Raw genomic sequence first — 21,326 nt, 5'->3', positions numbered from 1 at the left:
AGAGTGCATATACAGATGAATACAGTCAAGAATCCATTTTTTGTATTCAGCAAGCCTGTATTCGTGCGGATTTATGTGAATTCACGTGTATTATACTATAATACAGGCAACTCATTAATGTGAATTTATCTGAATTATTGGGTTTTCATGCAGTACTTGGTCAAAATATTTGAAATCCGCATTTCTCATTGCGTCGAGCTATAGAAAACAGCAAAAATTGATAAAGCTAAGATATTTGTTTTGAAAATCCAAACAAACGTGTTGTGATTGGAGTATTCAAAATAGAATAGGTTTGCTAAATTAAAGTCTTGTATAATTAGCCTAATATACTGTCTGAGAGATTGACTAATCAGTGTCGTAGGAAGGTAGGTCAGTGAACAAATTGACTTAGTGGAGGTTATTAGACGAAAAATCGTCATATCAATGAAATCTATGGTGGACTTTCACGATCAAATATATATGTATTAGATTTTTAAAAAGTCAACAACATCAGGATAATATTTAATGAACTGATTGTTCGGTATGTACACAGCATCGTGCACTTTTGCTTGTATGGACCTCATTCTAGATTAATAGGGCATAAATATTACAAGGGCGCCGTCTTCTGTTCAAAAGACGAGTGTCTGCGTGAACTCCAAATAATGACATGGCAGTATTTGACATCTGTGAAGAAAATCACGTTAGCAGTTGTAAATTGAAGAACCTGACCTTTCCGAGGGGTCCAAAACCTGTGGACGTGACTCAAAGAGTATAACGCAGCAGCCAGTGGCATCGTACTCCGTGCACTATATTGAAAACGGGTTTCTAGAGGTCAGAGGAAAATTGTTCTCGGCCTAGGAATAGTTAATCTCTGACGAAAAGGTTAATACCAAATGCGGAATACTTGAGAACATGGCGAAGGGTGAAATGGAAGACGGCGATGTAACCTACCATCAAAAGGCGAAGTCACATCCAAGGGGAATTTTCTTCAAATATTTGACTCTAGTTATTGCTGTGACAGCTATTCTTGTCGTTTTTGTCATCATAATATTATTGGTGTACTTCCTACATCCCGGTTGGTCTGCAACGTGTTTGGAGAAGCTCCCACCTCTCCAAGTTCAACAAAAGCCAAGACCATTCAGAGGAAGGTTGCCAGATCACCTCAAGCCGATCAATTACAGAATCATGATAACACCCTACTTAGATGAAGAGGATGGTGACAAGCGCTTCTTTTTCGACGGTAATGTTAGAATATTAGTGAATTGTACTATAACAACCGACACGATAGTTTTGCACGCGTTTAAAATTGACATTGACGTAGACTCTGTGAGTGTAGACGAAATGAATGAAAGTGACAACATCGGTGTCAAGGACATAACAACGGACCAAGATTACCAGTTCTTTATCATTAAGACTGAGAAAAGTTTACAAAGGGGGCATCAATACAACATTTCTATGGACTATGTTGGAATACTGAATCACTCTGACACGGTCGGCCTGTACGTTGGCACTTATCAGTCGGGTGAGGAGATCAGGTAAGTGAGTTGAGTAGTAACATCGCTAATGAATATCGACTCGCGACAGAACGAGAGTAATTAGAGAGAAAATATACTGAATACTCCTTATAATGACGTTAATATGTTGAGGAACGCGTGAAGCTATGTGTTTTCACACGCCCTATGATCCAATGACACGCTCACGCCCAACCGACCAAAACGCCTCCGAATGACATAAATTGTACGATCGTAAGGGATGCACGCATTCAAGACTCGAGGGGCAATAATACCATGCTCATGTACACTACTGCAATAAGTGAATTTCCTACCAACTTCAAGTATAGAATATATAATGACCAGCGGGGCAATGGCTGGTCAAATAACAGTCAATATTTTATTACATTAAACGAGAGAATCCATGTTAAGAATCGTAAAAAGACCGAAGAAAATCATTTGGCTGCTACGATGAAAATCATGCGCAGTTTTCAATAATACAGCACACTATAAGCCTGAGCGATATCTGAACAGGCTTTTATACGTGTTTAGATTACAAATTGAAAATTAACTATCAAAGGAAGATTTAAATACTGCTTTGATAGTTTCGTGGTCACTGCCTTCTCCGACTTGTCTTCTTGCAGATATATAATCTCTACTCAGCTTGAACTTACACATGCCCGGCGAGTCTTCCCTTCGTTCGACGAACCCTCATTCAAAGCCACATTCGATGTTATTTTGAAACATCGCAGGAAAAGATGGGCTTTGTCAAACATGCCAAGTATAGTAAACATCACCAATGGAGACTGGAATACTGTCTATTTTGGAACAAGTCCAGTCATGTCGACGTATCTTGTTGCCATCGTTCTGTCTGATTTTGTATGTAAAGAAACGAACAGTAGATCTGGTGTGCGGGTTAGTGTTTTAATTACATTTGAAATTTTACTAAGCAACAACACTTGGAGTCATTGAATTTATTCTCTTATTACATGTAGCCTGTAAATTACGAAACATCGGTGCCCTAAACGAAGAAAGAAATTTAGTAATGAGCATTGGATATTCAGATAATACTGACTGTTACCGTTCTTACATCTAATTTTGAAGTGATTTCAGTCTACCGAATTTACATTGAAATTCAATAGCGGTTTGACAGGTGCATTTTTTTCTCACTTCATATATCATTTATGATATCATTGAAAAAGTGTCTATTTCATTTTAACACTGGCACTTACGATGTTTTCAGCTGGTGCATTCGTGCGTGATGTAAAATTAGTTTACCTGTCATTTTCATCGGTCAACATCTTACCTTTTAACAGCGTTCTTTTAAAACATTAAAGAAGGCCTACCAGCTGAGTACCACTTCTTCAATGACAAACCAATTGTGACAAGCCCTGCTTTGCAAAATATGATTCTTGTGTATTTTCAGTTGAGGGTGTGGGCGAAGGAGGCAGTGATTAATGAAACTGAGTTTGCACTAGAGGTTGGTGTACACACACTAGACTACTTTGAAGACCTATTAGCAATAAAATTTCAACTTCCCAAACTGGGTAAGTATACAAGTAAAAATGGTGATAATTACAGTGTAACAAGTCGTCCTCGGTTACTTTCAACTCTCCACGATCTGTTCTCTAGGTCTGACCTAGCTGTAAATCTGTATGTTTTGTATCCACGCACACCGGTAAGGAAACTAAAACAGCCCTTGGATAGTTACTATCATCATTTCCGTCTGCAAAATTCATTTGGTTCAGGTTAGTGAGATGCATTAATGAGAGGTCAAAAAGCTTAATGTAAACTGTGGTTCCTTGGCGATATTTTCCTATCAGTGACACGGAGGAATTCGTCTACAGTTTTGATAGCTATCGTCTTACGAAAAAAGTAATATTGTCTCAAACTGAGGCAAAGAATGTCGTAAATAAAGCGTTGACATGGAATGTAGATACACTGTTGTTAGGACTAATGGTATGCTCTTTGGCTAGTAGAGCACGCTTCCAACTGTGAAGCTGTTGACATTCCGTGACGTATCGATGCTGACCCCTGTATTCCATAATTACACGGTATCTTTTGATGGAAGAGTAAACGTACACAATTTTCTACTCCGATCCACTGTCAACGATAAAATCAGCAAAGAAACATTTTTCCTTTGATTTATTGAGAAGGTTAGCGCGCGATACCCATCGCAAATCATAGGTTTCCTGAGTTTTATTATGATTTACATAGTTGTAAACTAAGTCGCGCGAGCTCCCTTGTGTTTGTTGTGCTTAGAAAATAATTACTTTGATATATCTGCTATACGCAAATCTTACTTATGTAGCACATCTTTATTCGTCTACAAAAGATAAAGTACAGTCCGACAGTTTCACAGAGTACACCGTCAAAAGGATGAAAATTGTACAAGGATTCTCTACGTTACAATTCCCGTTGTTGTCTGCGCATGAGATTGGTGATGAAACCTAATATACGATGGTTAACGTAGTGCTAGTAGGCTTATATCTACATTAATTCTTCATAAATCGCAGATAATTAAAGATTACTTTTGAAATTCCATGGAAAGACCATACCAGATAGAGTTATGTTTGAAAGAATCCGCTAAAAGTGATTTGTATTATCATCTGTTTATGTAAAACAGACATGGTAGCTGTACCAGTGTTCACCTTTGGTGCCATGGAAAACTGGGGTCTGGTCATATATGCACAACGTGCCATGCTTGTCAACCAAGACACTCATCCAATATCAAGAGATTTGCCTAATGCACGAATAGTTTGTCACGAGTTAGCTCATATGGTAGGACAGTGCTTTCCTTGGTCTCAAACTTCTGCTCTTTAATATCGATAGGTGATCTGTCAGTTACATCAAAATTTCAAAACAGATTATTAAAGGGTCTTGATTTCTTCATGTAAGCGTTTTTGACGTTGAACTCTATAGTGTGCAATGAGTTTTACACATCTCAACTTGCAGCTTTCGATAGTTTTAACGTTCAGCGCTGTCCGCAATTTACTTTTGTATATGCTTGCAACTTGCTTCAACTGTTTCCTCAAGTAGAGAATTTTGTCATCGTTGTCTAAAGGGTAAAAATGCAGGTTTTGTCAAATTCTTGCTTTAACAAAATTACCTATTACATCAGAGACAAAGAAGAGAAATCTGACGATATTTGTCACAATTTTCAAGTCGTGTAAGAAGCAGTCTGCAACTAGACAATGATAGAGCTCATATCACAAAATGATCGCGTTTTCCACTTGGAGTAGACTATGAAAGTCAAAACTTATCACTCTATCATTTGTTCTTTTAAAACGTTAGTGGTTTGGCAACATAGTAACCATGCAATGGTGGTCAGAGTCCTGGCTGAACGAAGGATTTGCAACCTATTTTGAGTATCCCGGTCTTGATAACTACTTTCCGGAATGGGATGTGGTAAGTAAATTAGGAATGTGCATAATTAAATTAATTGTGTATACGTCTTGTGGACATGGACACAATTTGAATGAGAGACGATATTGGCTGCGTGATGTAGTCATAGTGGTGGTGGTGTGGTGGTGATACAGGTGGTGCTAAGGATGATGAAGCGAGAGATTATCAAGATCATGGTGACCGTCAACAAATTTGCACCAAAATACCAACACTTTTGTCAAGACAAGATGAACATTTTCTGAGCGTTGGCAACCTATACACGGTTTCAACATTTCGAAAATACTTTCTTGTCAGAAAATCATGGAAAGTAATTTTTCTGATTCAATTTGTTGAAATCTATGTCGGACGGAAAGGGAAAGAGTTTGACGCCGTAAATGCCACAGGATGGAAATAATGCCTTTTCTTATAAATTTTCATTCCATTGTCGGGCCAGTTTATTGATCCCATTAAACGGTTTCAGAAATCAGATCTACAAAGGTACTTTTTTCAGCACTCTGAACAGTTGCACATAACGCTATATCACATTTCGATTCAACGTGACAGTCCGTACAATAAAATCACATCATTTATAGTACAGTCAACATCGAAAACAGAACACTAATTTATCCAGATCTGAAACCAAACGAGTCGGTTTGGTTGACTGTGTCGATTTTGATGTATTCTTCGTCACTCTAGAACAGACAGTTTCGAATCGGTATGATGATTCATAGAGCTTTTGACGTGGACGGAGAGAGAGACTCTCATCCAACTATTCAACCAGGTGTTGGCTGGAGTCACGATTTGATAGAACAATTTGACAGCAGAGTTTACGAAAGAGTAAGTTTAATTTGTACTTAGGAAGATCTTTCAATCTGACTAGTTTTCTCGAATTTGACTCCCAGTAGCGGGAGAATCGGACAATTTACTGACGATTTCTCTACAGCAGAATGAAAACAAAATGAAAATGTAATGTGCGAACGACATCTTGTACGATCACGATTCCATCACCTGGCGTTGATAGAGGAGGGAAAAAACTGTAAAATATATTTACTGATAGCGAAATAATTGCAATGTCTTGTCGATTTTACCACACTTTTTACTGATTCCGATTACTGATGGACAACAATCCATTAAAATCGGTCATACTGTGCAATATGAAGCCATGGACATTACCAAGGCAACGTCGATGTGACTGGCTTGCTTGACAAAAGTAAGGAAGCGATCTATTTTTAGAACTGTCAAAAAACGAAGGAGGGTTCCTATTATCAGGATATAAAGAATATATTCATGCGATGAGAAAACGCATTATTGTCTGAGTTTGTGTTTTAATTGCTTTTACTTTTCAGGGAGGAAGCATACTCTTGATGATCCGTAGTTTCCTTGGCGACCATGTCATGTACCACGCTTTGCGAAATTATCTCAGAAAACATAGCTATGATGTAGCAACTACAGATGACTTGTGGTATGAAATGACACGGGTGCGTCTCAAAACTTTTATTTACGTCCTCCCTGTCATTTAGTCTTAAGAACTACGAAATGTCGGGGTTTTTTTCATAGTTATAACCCTCGCTCTATTCCTATACACAGAGGATGTATTTTGGGTGTTCAAGTTTCCGAAATTTCTGAAGAGCTTATTATCTGTGGAAGCGTCTAAGCCGTATTCCAGAGTAGTTTAAACAAAACTCCATTACATTGTCATATTTTTACTTTCGGCGAGGGTTTTCTCCAATTACAAGTTAAACTTCTGCAGGACAAGTGATGGATGTGCTTAGCTTGATGATCTTTGAAAAGAAAATTCAATTTAGGGACCGTTCAGTTTTTACGGCCGGGGGGGCGGCAAAATCCAGGGGGGGTCATCATAATTTTGGAATCCACGAAGGGGGGTCATCACTTTTTCACTTGTAGGAAAAGGGGGGTCACCACATTTTCAAAAACATAATACCTACAATAAAGTTCACTTTATGCCATGGCCATAATCGACCCTCTTTACCGGCGGGCCGCCTTCGGCGGCCCACTACAATAAATATACCTTATGTATTACCCATGACCCTCTTAACGGGCAGACGCCTTTGGCGGCCCACTCCAATTAGGTTTACTTCATGCAATGGCCATGATCGACCCTCTTTACCGGCGGGCCGCCTGCGGCGGCCCACTACAATAAATTGACTTTATTGTAATACCCCATGACCATCTTAACGGCCGGACGCCTTCAGCGGCCCTGTTCAGTAAAGTTTACTTCGTGCAATGGCCGTGATGGACCCTCTTTTTACCAGAGGGCCACCTTTGGTGGCCCACTAGAATAAAGTTGACTTTACGTAATGGCCCATGACCCTCTTAACCGGAGGGCTGCCTTTGGCGAACCACTCCAATAAAGTTTACTTTATACAATGTCCATGGACATAAGTTGTCTATGGAAATGAAGTTCACAATTGCTTTACAGTCGTCCTAATTAACAGATGTTTGCATGGATGTAGCTGAGAAGTTTGTGCACTTGCATCTCTGCTATACGAATAAAGTGCGCCGCGTACCGGAGTTCAAATCCAAACCGTGCGGGTAAATTTGACATATGGGTTTTGGTTATTTTTCAGCGGGGGGGGGGGGGGGGGGGTCATCAAATTTTTTCGTCTGACAAAGGGGGGTCATCATTTTTTTCGCGAAAAATGCAGGGGGGGTTTCTATATTTTTTTGAACACCGGCGACAAGATTTTGCCGCCCCCCCCCCGCAGGCCGTAAAAACTGAACGGTCCCTTAGTCGTCTCCTTTAAGGTTATAAAACAGATAAAATAAGAGTAATACAGTGAGATGACGTCAAATGTTACTTTTATCAGTGTATGAGTACATATTATACATACCCGATATAGTGCCTTCAATGAATTTATATAGCGTTGCCTTCCCCTGCGTGTAGTCCCTTACATTTTAAGTAGCATCATTATCCGTTCAATGAATTAACTCAGAGGAAATACAGCTCTGAGTCGAAATTGTAAAGAAATGTAATAGACTAAACCGACTGCGCAACACTGACCAACTGCAATGATGGGAACTTTGAAATTGAAAACATTGGCAATTATTATCAATAAAGGTTTCCAGTCCAGCCTTTTTTTCAATTAGCGGACACCATATAAAATATCTAGGTGTGTAAAATCGTCTTAAAAATGGTGGCAATCATAAAAGTGTACTTTCTGTGATTTGAATGACAAATGTCACGTTTACACAAAAAAATAAAAGGAAGAAGTTTCAAAAGAATAATATTGACTCGCATACATCCATCATGTAAATTCATTGAATGTCTCTCAATATCCAACAGAGTGCCCAAAAATTTGGAATTTCTGTAGATGTCAAGAAAATGATGGACCCTTGGTTGCTGCAGTTCGGTTATCCCGTTGTCAATATTAGACGTACCGGCGTATCCATTGCAATAGTAGAACAACGCCATTATTTGTCAGAAATGAATGACAAAATTTCAAACTTCGATACGGGGTAAGTTTCGTTGAAATTGTTCATTCACTTTCATCTTACGAAAGCCAGCAGACATATTCCAAGGAGTAAGCTGTCTCAACCAGATCAGCTATTAAGAGATGACAATGATTTTGATGAATAGCATGCAGATAAAGGGTTCTATCACAAGTTGCTAGGTTACTAAGAGTATTTGAAATACAGGAAATAAGATTTGAAATTCCTCGTTAATAGTGGCATTTGTGTTATTTTCGAACGTGGCTTAACCTTCAAAGCGAATGGAAAGTATATGACAGTTCCATAAAGTTACGCAAAGGAAGACACTCCAAAGTGGGACACTCGATCACGACACAGCTTCTGCTCCAAGACTATTAAACATATCAGAAACATTATATATCATTTGGGATAAATATGAGGAGAATTTTATGGAAAGCCATAATTGACTTTAATGATATCATTTGTCTCGATATTACCATTTCCTCTTGAATGTTTAACATGTTGCACTGTTCATTACCATGTCCTGGGCATTCGACGTGTTGTCCTGGGCATTTACAATGTTGTCCTGGACATTTCACATGTTGTCTTAGGCATTTACAATGTTATCATAAGTGTCTATACAACATTTGTCCTAAGGCTTAGCATTTTCAGTTTTGTCAAAGACATTCAGCACGTAATCCAAGGCAATTACAGAGGTGTCATAGGCATTTACAATGTCTTCTTAGGCATTTGCTGTGAATTCCCGGGAATTACCAACGATGTCCTAGCATTTGCAATGTTTCCCTAAGCGTTTATGATATCGTCATATGCATTTACTACGTTGTCCGAGGCGGTTACAATGTTGTCATAAGCATATACAATGTTGTCCCGTGCATTTGACATGTTGTCCAAGGTATTCACAATGTTTTCCTTGGTATAATCGCGCATGCGCATACACTTAACCGTAGATCCATTTTGTGCCGCGATCTACTGAGTTCGCAAGGTAAACTAAACTGTAATATACACATGCTCACGTAAGACACGATCTCTAAAAATGAACGGGTCATGTTGCAGTAGATAATATGACAATAATTTACTGGCTGGCTATGAGATATGGTCCGAGTAATGGAGCTGCGGAACTCTGCTGCAAACATTAAACATAAATCATTTTCAGAAGAACAAGGGCATGTAAAAATGCAAAGCAACCAAATGTATAGATTGGCAACACCAGAAATCATGTACAAGATCTGAGGCAGTGACTTCCATTCCTATTACTCCTAAAGGTCAAGCTTGGAAGGAATGAGAAATTAGAGGAAAAAAATCGTTAGACCAAGAGAGGTATAAGCTAGAAAGAGCACATGCACACTAGATATCATTGAACTCACAAATCACTGCAATAAAGGGACTCCGCACATCGGTCAGCACTTCTGTTGTCTTTTGAAGATGGCAATGAAATTGGCACCAGAGTTAACACTGTAACTGTAAGTGTATGCGCATGCTCAGTTATGCCAGGACAATATTGTCACTGCCGGTGACAACATGTTGAATGCCTATGTTGAAAGATCACTATAGGAAAAAATTGGACGCTTTCTCGCAACTGGTGAGAATTTCTTGTCATTCTCACTGCTACCGGTGAGAATTCAAAAATTCTCACCTTTGAGCAGTGAGAAATGTACTACTTGGTGAGATAATTGATTTTCACCGGTGAGAATGGAAATTCTCACCAAGCACTGTAAGAATGGTAATTTTATGGTGAGAATCAACCAGACTCATCATTCATTGGTGAGAATCAACCAGACTCACTGGTGAGAATTAACCAGATTGATTCACACCAATGAACAACAAGTCTGGGTGATACTCACCAATGAATGGTGAGTCTTGTTGATTCTCATCGTAAAAATTACCATTCTCACAGACAGTGCATGGTGAGAATTTCCATTCTCACCGGTGAGAATTTATTATCTCACTAAGGAGTGCATTTCTCACTGCGCATCGGTGAGAATATTTGAATTCTCACCGGTAGCAGTGAGAATGACAAGAGATTCTCACCAATTGCGAGAAAGCGTCACTTTCTCGCTCCAGTCTCTAAATTTTTCCCATAGTGGATGTTGACTGCCAAGGATAACATTGTAAATACCTAATACAACATGAAAAATACGCAAGACAAAATGTAAAATACGCAAGATTATGTCAGTTCACCTAAGACAGTCACGGCTTTTCATAGATATTGATAGGCATATCGTCGAGTCCAGCTCAATTATTATACTGAAACTGTCGTCAAAACTATAACACTTGGATTCCACTTTAGATTGTTATTTCTGTTGCCAGTAAACACGAATTACATCCGATAATTCTAATCTCGACACGGCAGAATGCTGAATGGGAGAAAATCTATCCCTAATATGAAACCATATTGTGGTTTATTTTCAGACTGATCAAATTTGAATCACGGATTGGTAGCAAAGTTCAATGAACACAGACCTAATTCTGTTGATCTACGATAGCAGCTACCAGAATTGTAACATCACTATTTGGAATGTTAGTGACATGGTTCATGTGATGTCTCTCATTGTTGACAAGCGCATACTTTTCATATAGCCTAATAAATCCATAAACGACATTCTATCACGCAATATTTATGATCAAAACACATATGATAAGACTACGTTCTAGCACCCGATGTTCACGAGAGGGCGTCGTTCAGTAAGAACGATGTACTATGGGAAGGAAACACGAGAAACGACGTACGCCAACATTTTTAAATAACTAAGTGCTGGTAGAAGTAAAATGGATTGGACTAGACTGAGTTGCTGACACTGAAAAAATTTCATAAACATTTGGATTACATTGACTTTGATTGATTGGAGTGAAAACACAGATCACATTAACGACGAAGATACCATGACGTAAATTGTACATAGCTACATCACAATCGAGACCCTGATCGAAATCAGGTCAACTTTGTAGGCGTATCAATCATTACTCTCCTTATCTTCGAAAAAAAAGGATAAAAATAGCCCATTGCTACTTCACGGGTCAACTGGATCATCCACATGACATTCACAATATCGTAAAATGTTTGCTTAAAGTAATTTAAGTTACCGAAAGAAATAAAACCGTTCCTTTACCAGAATAAATATAGAAATCACTTAAAATACTTTTGTCAGTGAAGACATGTTTGCTTCTCTTTCATACATTTGACAGTTTACGGTAATCATACGCAGCCTGTTTCCTTAATATCAGAGTTGTCAGAACTATCATGATTAAAAATATAGACAATATCTGGCCAACTTCCATTCCTAATATTCTTATAGGGAACGCCATATCAAAATATCTAGGGATCAGTTTGTTTTCTTTTGACGTCAAAAACCAATCTTTCGGCTATGCGTAGTTTTTCAAAAGGGTCAGTTATCTATCAATATCAATGTTTTTAGTAGATGAGGTCTTTGATTTATTTAATGTCTGGTTCCAACAGATGTCCTGTCAGACTTATGGTGGAAATAGCGGGTCTATGGATTGATCAACATTTGGTCATTTTAGAGAAAAAGCTCTGTAACAGCACATTACAGCAATTGTCCTGGTATTAGCGTACAGGGCCCTTAATTGTGCCAGGATGTAAATTAACGATAGTATGATTTGAATGAGTTTGTATGTCATTCTAGGACTTCTCATTTTACGCTGTTTTTTTTGCGCTTGCTTTGGCCATAGGAGATACCATATCATTCTACCGAAACGTAATGAAATAAATTATGTAGTATTTGTTTTGAATAAGTTACTATTATGATAAAGTGTTTTCTCTGATACCTTGATTTCTGTCAAGCTGGTATTTAATATTTCATTTCCTGACTCTGTTTGTAAAGACGTCATACAGTTTTAGGCTTGTGGTTGTGCATCAGATAATTGCACATTCCTCTTGCCTATAAAATGCTGCGTACTGTCACTCTATACTCTATTCTCAAGGACAAAAAGTAAAATCTAAATAGACAGTATTCAAAGAAATAGATTTAGTCAAACTGCAACTATTGAAGTCACCAGGAAGGAGCGGGGAATTACGTTAAAGTCTTGACAAAATGAGGGGAAATTATGGAAGTACTCAACCAGTTTCTGTAATCTTCAATCGATCTTTACTTAAAACCGACGTTGCGGTAACACACAAATTTCATTCCTCGGAGTAAAAAGTAATAGACAAAAGCAAAATCATTCAACCCGCTTTTGTCTATTAATTTCTACCCTGAGGAAGGCAAGCTGTGTATTGCCGAACGCCGGTTTAAAATAAAGATCGTTTAAAGATTGAAACAATTTGAGTACGTCTATCATCTATACTCACTAAATATAGATAGATATATAGTAATAGATAGACTGATAGATTACCGAACCCAATACTAAACTAAGCCATTATTGTACAGTTGTAGAAGCCACAATTCTAGTCACTACCTTTGTGCACAGGAGGAAAAATGCACCGTAAAAAGTGTGGTTTCAAAGTAAAAGTGTAAGATACAGTAGGAAAGAGTTTATAATCTACTGGTAGTTGCTAAAGCTGTTTCTACTTCGTAGCAACACGATAAATTTCTGATGAACAAGGGAAAACAATCTGATTTAGGACAGATCACAGAGCGATATCAAACGTTTTGATAGATGATTTTCTCAAGGAGGTAAATTTAACAAGCCGACAAGAAGACAGCACAACACAAAAGACCAATTACACTCACCTTTTATTGTCTGAGTGGCAATGCAAATCAAAAAATCACATTAAAGTCTACCTGAGTAAAGAATGTGTTTGCTTGACGATGAAGACATTTGATTGTTATTTGATGTGAGGTGTCTCCACTCATCATACTCATAAATATCGAAAACAGTCTAAGATTTATCATATGATGATGTCACTAACGCAATGTGTTGTAAACTTTGTTCTCTACTCTGATGTAGGCCTATATGATATCATGCAAATGTTATGGTATATTTGACTTACAGGTACACGTGGTATATACCTTTAACATATGTACATTCCAGTTCAAACCGATGGCCTCCTGGGAATTCGTCCTTGATTTGGATCGATAAAACAACTGAAAGTATGTTTTCACTGGTTTGTTTTGATATGTTGTTGATTGTTGAGTAAAAAGTGTTGTGTTTCGATACCGAGCCAAACGGGAACTAGACCATAGCTAAAGCACGGACCTATCTATCCATTTGACCTCAAACTATATTACGATGGACAAGTGATCAACACAACAAAACAGGCTGCGTTATTTCCAGCAAAGCTAGGAAACTGAGAAAAATAATGTTAACTCAGCATGCATCAACACATCCAAGTTCAAACAAAAAAATCTTCTACTTTATGTATGACATGTCTGTATATAAATAATGCTATACCAATAATCAAAATAGTGAGTACCGTGGCATGTATGCATATATGTACATTTTGCTGGTATCATAATTCAAATCTGAGTCCAAGAATACAATACCTGAATAAAAGTTCGATATCAACAGCATTCCAAACAGCCTTGAAATTATTCAGTAATCAAAGGCGTGTAAGATCCCCATGCCTATGCTTTCACCAGAAGAAACAATTTCCCCCATTTATGTTGATTCGTCCATAGTCACTGATTGGAAAACGTCAATGGAATTCACAGTCTCTTATGAGATTTTGATATGGCCCAGGCTTTGCAGGGAGGATGTCTTTGCCACATTTGATATCCTTATGAATTGTTTCACTTGCATTTTTTCCAAGTTGTATTTCAATCATGTAATAGATTCGTCGGCGTAGAAAGATGGTCGTTTGCAGCATGCATACATCTTCGTATTACCAAAGAGTGTTTACTTGTCAGTCAACGACATTTTCCATTACTTTTCCTGTGGCCAGGCACGACCTTGGAGCTTGATGGAGCCAGAGAAGATGATTGGATCCTCGCTAACATATATCAACACGGCTTTTATGTCATCAACTACGATATGAACAATTGGCAGAAGTTAATACAACAGCTTCAAAGAAATCACACAACATTTCCCGTCGAAAACAGAGCTGCTGTAATTCATGATTCATTCAGTCTGGCACGATCAGGCGATATAGATGTAGTTGTTGCATTTCAGGTGATAGATTACCTTCGCTATGAAGAAGACTTCTCCCCTTGGAAAGTTGCAATCGGAAAATTAGGTTATGTCAGCAACATGTTGAAGAGCACGCCCTCATATGGATATCTAGAGGTAAACCCTGAGTAATTTACAAAGTACAGGATCGTAGCAGTAAAACTGTCAAGTTTGATATTGACCAACAACAAGTTAATGAAGCATCTATTACGATATTAGTGTAACGTCAAATATATTTTATAAAACCCACAAAAATTAATCCAGAAGTTTGCAAAGTTTCAAGTATTATTACCTATTTAATTTCCAGATGAACATTGGCAAATTACAGTCAGTCAAACAAAGCAGTCATTTGTGCCATCTTTGCAATAGTGGAAACAGACGCCTTACCTATATTCTATTAGAATATAGTTTTACTTAATATATTATAGTTTATACTTAATTATGTTTTTTTCTCACTTTTCTCTTCGCAGTCTTTCGTTAGAGGCATAATTATGCCGGTTTACGCAAAATTTGGCTGGAAATTTGGCAGGGATGACTTGAAACAATAGTACGTACGCTATTTCTAATGAGACTTCTTCTCCTTACGCTACTAGCAATGCATACATAACAATGTAAATTAACTTGTTTGGATCAAGTTGATTTTTAAAGCATGTAAAATGTAACAAAGAGCGAAATATAAACCGATTTACAGTGAATGATATAATCTCATGCTATGGTAAATCCGATTCTGTGGTTTCCTCCATCCGAAGTACTAATGTCACTCCTTTGTAGTCACTTACAGTTGGAAGCTGTAAAGCTATCATGTCAAAATGGAAACGAAGATTGTGCACGTAAATCAAAACAAGAATACTCACTCTGGATGGCTAGCAACGGCCAAGACAGGTAAATAGTTGGACATATTTTATCTTGAATCATTTTTTATCACTACTCGGTACAAAACTGATCAGCTTACATTTGTAAATACCATGCCCGCGAGAAATATCATATTTCAGGTTTGCTCATCACGTGGAGACATATGTAGATGAACGGTGTCATATTACAAAATATACCATAAGAGATTGTGTTTCAGTCGCAGACTTGAATTTCTGAAGTTGTACCTTACATAATTTAGGATTGTGTCAATCTTTGTAATTATGCCTTTCCCATCTCTTAGTAAGTGACTGTACTTTTGTTTTCTCGTACGTGTATTTGCAGAATCGAATTTGACGCCAGAAGAACTGTATTTTGTTCAGCGATCAGACAAGGTGGATTTAAAGAATGGCAATTTGCTTTCAATTATCTACTTGACACTAAGGATACTTTCATGAAAAACGACTTACTACGGAGTTTAGGATGTATTAGTGAACCATGGTTGCTCCAAAAATACCTTGTGGATGTTCTTGAACTCTATAATAACGGGACAGGGAAAGATGAAGTGATTCCAGACTTCATGAGGGAATGGGAGTATGCAGTTGATAAATACAACATTTTCACCGTCATAAACCTAGCTCAAAGACAGTCGGCAATGGCCTTTCAGCACTCATGGAAATTTGCAATGCAACATTTCGACGACTTGCGTCTCAAGTAAGTCTTTCAGTTCGTAGCAAATTTAGATCTATCTTTTAGTTTGATGAAAATAAAAAAATATTTAAGTGGATATTTGATGGTAAATGGTGGGTAAATTGATTAATGTATAGCATTCTTTATTTTTGTAATCTATATTGATGCCCAGTGTTGTGCATTGCTTGTTCTGAAAATATTAATATCATTCATTCACCTTGTCGGATACATTACTCGTCTTCGCTAAAAGATTTTGTTTCAAAACTTATTTCTTGTTGACCTTTACACAGGGATGAAAACCAAGCATTTCACATGATCTGGGAGTTTTCTAAAAACATGAATAATGAAGAAGATCTGATAAAGGTAAATACTAGGGGGGATGGGGCGTCTTATTCTGTGATACGTAACCAACTGTATTGCTTGCGGTATGATCGTATGGCAGGGACCGTAAATGATAAGGCTACCAAAAAGCAAGATCGAATAATTCCCGCGGCGGGTCGGTGTTGACTTAAGAAAATCACTGAGCGGAAACGTTCGGTAACATCTGTTTGCTCTTCGATTGAATGTAGCCTTTTTACGTTGATTCTCAAGCGGGAGGTAAAATAACATAAACTCTGACCCTCCTCTTTCTGTTTGAAGTCTAAAAGATATCTTGTTTCACTCTTGGCCTAAGGAATTTCCCGCCTTGTTGAAAGTGTATTATTTTGCGAAACGTCTGGATTGTTGAGATTTCGTACTCTCTACTCTTGCAGCAGTGTAGCTTTGATATTTAAAAAAATCAAAGTGTTCCTTTCCTGACTTCAAGAACAAAAACTTACTGATGAGGTGCGAGGACAGTTACTTTTGAACATCCATCCACCATAAACTTACCCTAACCCTTGTAACCCTAGCCCCTTCTGTTGTGTTTGGAAATGCCCGTGTAGTAAAATGCCAACAGGATAAACGTTCTAATACGGCGATTAATTTACGTAGACAAATAGCCAGGCTAACAGCTACTATTTCACTCCACTTTTCTCAGGAAAATTCGATATTTTTTTCATTCCGTATCTTTTCTATTTCCAGCTTGAAGACTTCGCTGCCAAATATAACGGCATGCCAGGTCACCAAGTCACACAATACTATAAAGCCCTTCAGCGAGTGAAAGGCAATATTTTATGGATGAAGAGGAACCATAAAAGCCTAGCCAGTTGGTTGGAAAAAAGATTCAGGGCTTGAACTTTAGTTTCCAGGGAGGTCATACTTGAGTCATGATATTCCTCCAGAATTTCCCACACTTCGAGTCTGGACATACTTAGAAGAGGAAGGAATGTTGCTTCTCTCTGAAGAAATGGGGACTCTATTACTCATGCACTGGTTTTGGGGATAGCAATGTCATTTCGTGTGTGGATTAGGTCAAGTACTTCTGTTCTAGGATGGGAAAGTAATACAAGTTCGAAAATACTGACCTGAAATTCGAATGTTACAATCTTGTGCACATTTCAGATGTAATGACATCAGAGATTGACTCAAAGCATTTTTGCAGTTCACTTTACGGACAACATTTGCTTTTCTTTATCTGTCAACAAAAGTTGCTCCGATACGAGCCAATTTTATCATTGCCTCGGGGGATGTAAACAGTACTTGAAACTGACACGCAGGGCAAGATCTTTGAATTGTGCTTGAAATTATTTGTTATCCATCAGAAAATACCAAATGGGTACTGCAGTTTTCCTCCACATACTAACTCAAAATGCGTAATTGTACTTTTTTCTTACTATGAATATGTGTACAGATTTTCGTTCATGAATTAACTGTTGAAGCACAACCTCATAAAGTTTCTACAAATATACCTTTAATAGATAGCGTTGGCAGAATTAGATTGCAACTCAAATTGCGCCAGGCATGTTTCTCAAATGTTACACTGTAAATATACTTATGTATTTAAAAGAAATCCAAACTTGACAAAACTGGGAAAGTACAGAATCCAACTTTTTCTTAAATATTCTGCCACCATTATCAGCGCCATCGTCATCGTCGTCGTCATCATCATCATCATCATCATCATCATCATCATCATCATCATCATCATCATCATCGTCATCATCATCTGTGCTATCAAAATCAATGTCCAAATATTGTAATACGAGAAAGAATACCGTCTTTCTCAAGGCATCAGCTCCCGCTCTCGTTAAATCTGTCCAGGCCCTTACCGATTCAATCAGATAATTGGAAATATATATGCGATAACACTTTCCTCCTTGGTCTGACAGATTTATGCCGTCTCGAAATATCAATAAGCCACGTCGTATGCCGTATTTATAAACATGATACTCACGTTTTCTAGTTAATTATAGAAGACTTAATTTGCTGACGCACAGATTTGTGTTGTGATTGTGTCATGCAAAAAGCTGTATTTGTCTTTAAAGTCTTTAGTAGAATAATTGACAGCTTATCTTTAAAACTTCTTGACCATCAATTTTCTTAATTTAGGACTGTTGTGTTTGATAATAAATCATTGTCGTATCACATTTCATGGCTGCAAGAGCAGCTTCGATATTATTGGTTCTTGACCACGTGATTTGCACATTTTTACTGCAATTATGTTTACAATTGCAATTAAATTTACTGTAATCGTACCATAGGATTTATTGTTGTCAAGAATTCAAGGTCAACATAAACGAATTTCAAGGTAATTACTCCTTTCTTTGTTGTCAGCTGGTTTCAACCGTAGGGAATTTTCTAAATCCTTACATCCATCCCTATCGGATGCAAGCCATGTGTTTTGTTTCACTCTAGAATTCGCTGTAACAGTACATACATGTAAATGTGTCAGCAAACATTGTGAACTTGGTTCTAAATCAAAGATCTCACAAGCTATTTTCTCTCACACATGACGTGAACTTCGTCCTCTTAATTAGAGCCACACGCAGTCACAAATAACTACAACAGATGTCATGTTTTGCGAAGTTTAATAACGGTTTTGATAATTTGAAGTTCAGAACGTTCACTCAGATATGCTAATGGTAAAGCCGAGGAAAGAGTTGTAAATAACTTTGGAAGGGTGTCTAAAGGGCAAATAGCATACAATTTGCTAGTATGTAACGGTTTCGATCAACACTGCAATTAACGTAAACGCCTAGGCCTTGCTCAAACAGTGAAAGTAGCATAATGTGGATTTCAGTATTACTTGAATTATGACTAACATATGAATAAAGAATGTATATTCAAATGACTACTGATGTAGCAAGAATGTACTGATCGTCTCGACTTTGGTTTAGAATTCGGCGCCATCGATACCAGGGCATGTATTGATTAATTTCAGATTGCAGATAATCTTGCAACATGTTATGTACTCGTATTTTGCGAAATAATTAAGAAATGGAAGAGAGAAAACCACATTCATTACAGTGTATGGTCCCGCAAAAGTATGACACACATTACATTATTTCGGTACAAACATACATGTATTTGACTCTTGTAGTAATAGTTTCATTGTATTGCAGTGTATTTTCTTGATAAAAGTCGTAACGTTTGTTAGTCTACATACTAAACGACGGAAGAAAGAAAATAAAATTTTAAACAATATTTAGTCATCTTCTCGACTTTTTTCTCTCTTTTGACTGCAACAGTCTGCTTGAACCGTTATTATGATCTCACTTGAATTTGATCAATCTGAAAAAAGCTATCATCCGACCTTGCGAACTAGGAGAAGGTCGAATGCTTTTATTCACTTTATTACAACAAACAGGAACTTTAGTATCATTGATGCTTATCTCTGTGTTATTTCGCAGTAAAAAGCTTAGAGTAGAAAAGACAACATAAATAAATACAACTAGCAGTCTGCGTAAAGTACCCCTTAAAACATGGTGCATAGTTTTATGCCCATGAAAGTTCGATTGTAAAATGTGTAGATTGCTAAGCCTTGTGCGCCAGGAAATGCTACAAGAGAGTGCAATAAATTTCATGAATTTCAGTGAAAGTTTGTAGAAATAGCTTAATGCCGCCGGTAACCCTGCTGACCCCCAACCAGTAGCTGACTTCCGATTGCTTGCTTGTACACACACCTGGGCTTCAATCACACTGTAAAGTTCCACTAAGGTTCAAGGAGAAGTGTTTGGCCCTTCCGAAAGTTTAATTCTCTGCAAAGAACTGTGCTTGTAAGCCAATTACTGATGAATGCTTTGACTTGTATTTTGTAATTATGGATATAAGGATTACATGATATGACAGCAAATCTCAATAACGTCTCAAATATTTTGGTTTCCTTTGCCCTGTAAAATCACTGCAGTGTTTCAAGTTGAAATTCACCTGGTCAAAAGTTTTTGTATAAATCTTGCAAACTGTGTCTTCGATTTTCTGCGGCCGTAGACGACACTTTTTTGACTGGTGACTTATCCACGGTCGAACGCCGTTAGAGTCCTTAACAAAAAGACTATACGGTTGATAAAACGACTCTTTTTCAGTTCATTATGTAGTTTATCTTTGGGGCTAATTTTGACCCGAAACACAGCAGTGTTTGTACAGAGATAGGTAAAACTGATTTTTAGATGTCATTCAAATTTAGCATTAACCAATATTTGGGCTTTCAGGAAATATAATCTTTAATGGGTTACAGGCTCAGTTTTTTTTTATTAGGAATTTATTGTTTTAAAGCTAGGGCCTAATATTTGCCTCATACCCTGAACATTATCGGAGTTGTTGCTCTATAGGTCACTGCACGGTCGAGGTGGATTCAAAAACGGAGAAACAATGTAAAACTTCTTTGGGATAGAATCATTGTTAGCATAGACGAGAATACAAACACTGGGAAATTTCGTGACGTAGTCTACTCGTGGTTCGATGAAGGACGAGCTTCTTTTAAACTTTCAGTACTCCTAAGTATTCAGTAAGATTAAGCACACGTACATCAACTGACAAATATATATTGCCGTACAAAATACAATTTCAATAGACTCGGATGGAAGTTGATAATACGCTACAGATGGTTGCTATGTTTTTATTTGAAAAAGATCGTTTAATTTCATGTACTTGAAGACTGACAATAACTATGTTTTACATCGATTAGCGATAAATGCAATGTTGTAAGCCATTTGTAGACACTTTTATGGTGACAATTTACATGTCAGGCTGAGCTGATGAAGCAATACTTTTACGTATATTTAACCAATGAAACATAATCAATTCCAGTATCTTGCTTTTCTTTGCGCAACTAATAATTCCACTTTTCCTTTAGTTTTGCGATTTCTATTTTGCCAATGCCAAGCTGCGACTACGATAACACATACATCTGACTTGATATTAAACTTGCTTCATACCTACCCTGTTCCACATGTTTAAAGTGATTTTATATGTACTCGGCTGGATACAATAGGTTGTTTTAATTTCAAAGTTAATCAAAGTTATCGAATTGTACGCTACACTATGTCACAGCCACAAACGAAC

The 21,326-nt window shown here is 37.5% G+C and overlaps 1 protein-coding gene across 1 annotated transcript; it reads left to right on the top strand.

Annotated features, from left to right (window-relative positions):
* The first annotated feature begins 617 nt into the window (after positions 1-617).
* LOC139134585 (aminopeptidase N-like) lies at positions 618-19,469 on the top strand. The gene is made up of 15 exons (XM_070701495.1): positions 618-1,514; positions 2,114-2,384; positions 2,896-3,016; positions 4,096-4,250; positions 4,764-4,877; positions 5,550-5,690; positions 6,200-6,331; positions 8,158-8,330; positions 13,254-13,351; positions 14,143-14,483; positions 14,837-14,913; positions 15,138-15,248; positions 15,561-15,929; positions 16,196-16,268; positions 16,968-19,469. The coding sequence occupies exons 1-15, from the start codon at positions 892-894 to the stop codon at positions 17,118-17,120; spliced, it is 2,952 nt and encodes a 983-aa protein (XP_070557596.1). The 5' UTR covers positions 618-891; the 3' UTR covers positions 17,121-19,469.
* Positions 19,470-21,326: the final 1,857 nt, after the last annotated feature.

The sequence above is a fragment of the Ptychodera flava genome, chromosome 6, assembly GCF_041260155.1.
Source record: "Ptychodera flava strain L36383 chromosome 6, AS_Pfla_20210202, whole genome shotgun sequence".
In the NCBI taxonomy this organism is placed as follows: Eukaryota; Metazoa; Hemichordata; class Enteropneusta; family Ptychoderidae; genus Ptychodera; species Ptychodera flava.
Note: the sequence above shows the minus strand (reverse complement) of the source record. Positions and strands in the feature narration are given on the sequence as shown.

Coding starts and splice junctions, on each gene's coding strand:
- LOC139134585 (XM_070701495.1), top strand. CDS start 892: ATGGCGAAGGGTGAAATGGAAGACGGCGATGTAACCTACCATCAAAAG. Junction 4,251..4,763: donor GTCACGAGTTAGCTCATATG/GTAGGACAGTGC, acceptor TTAAAACGTTAG/TGGTTTGGCAACATAGTAAC. Junction 16,269..16,967: donor ATGAAGAAGATCTGATAAAG/GTAAATACTAGG, acceptor TTCTATTTCCAG/CTTGAAGACTTCGCTGCCAA.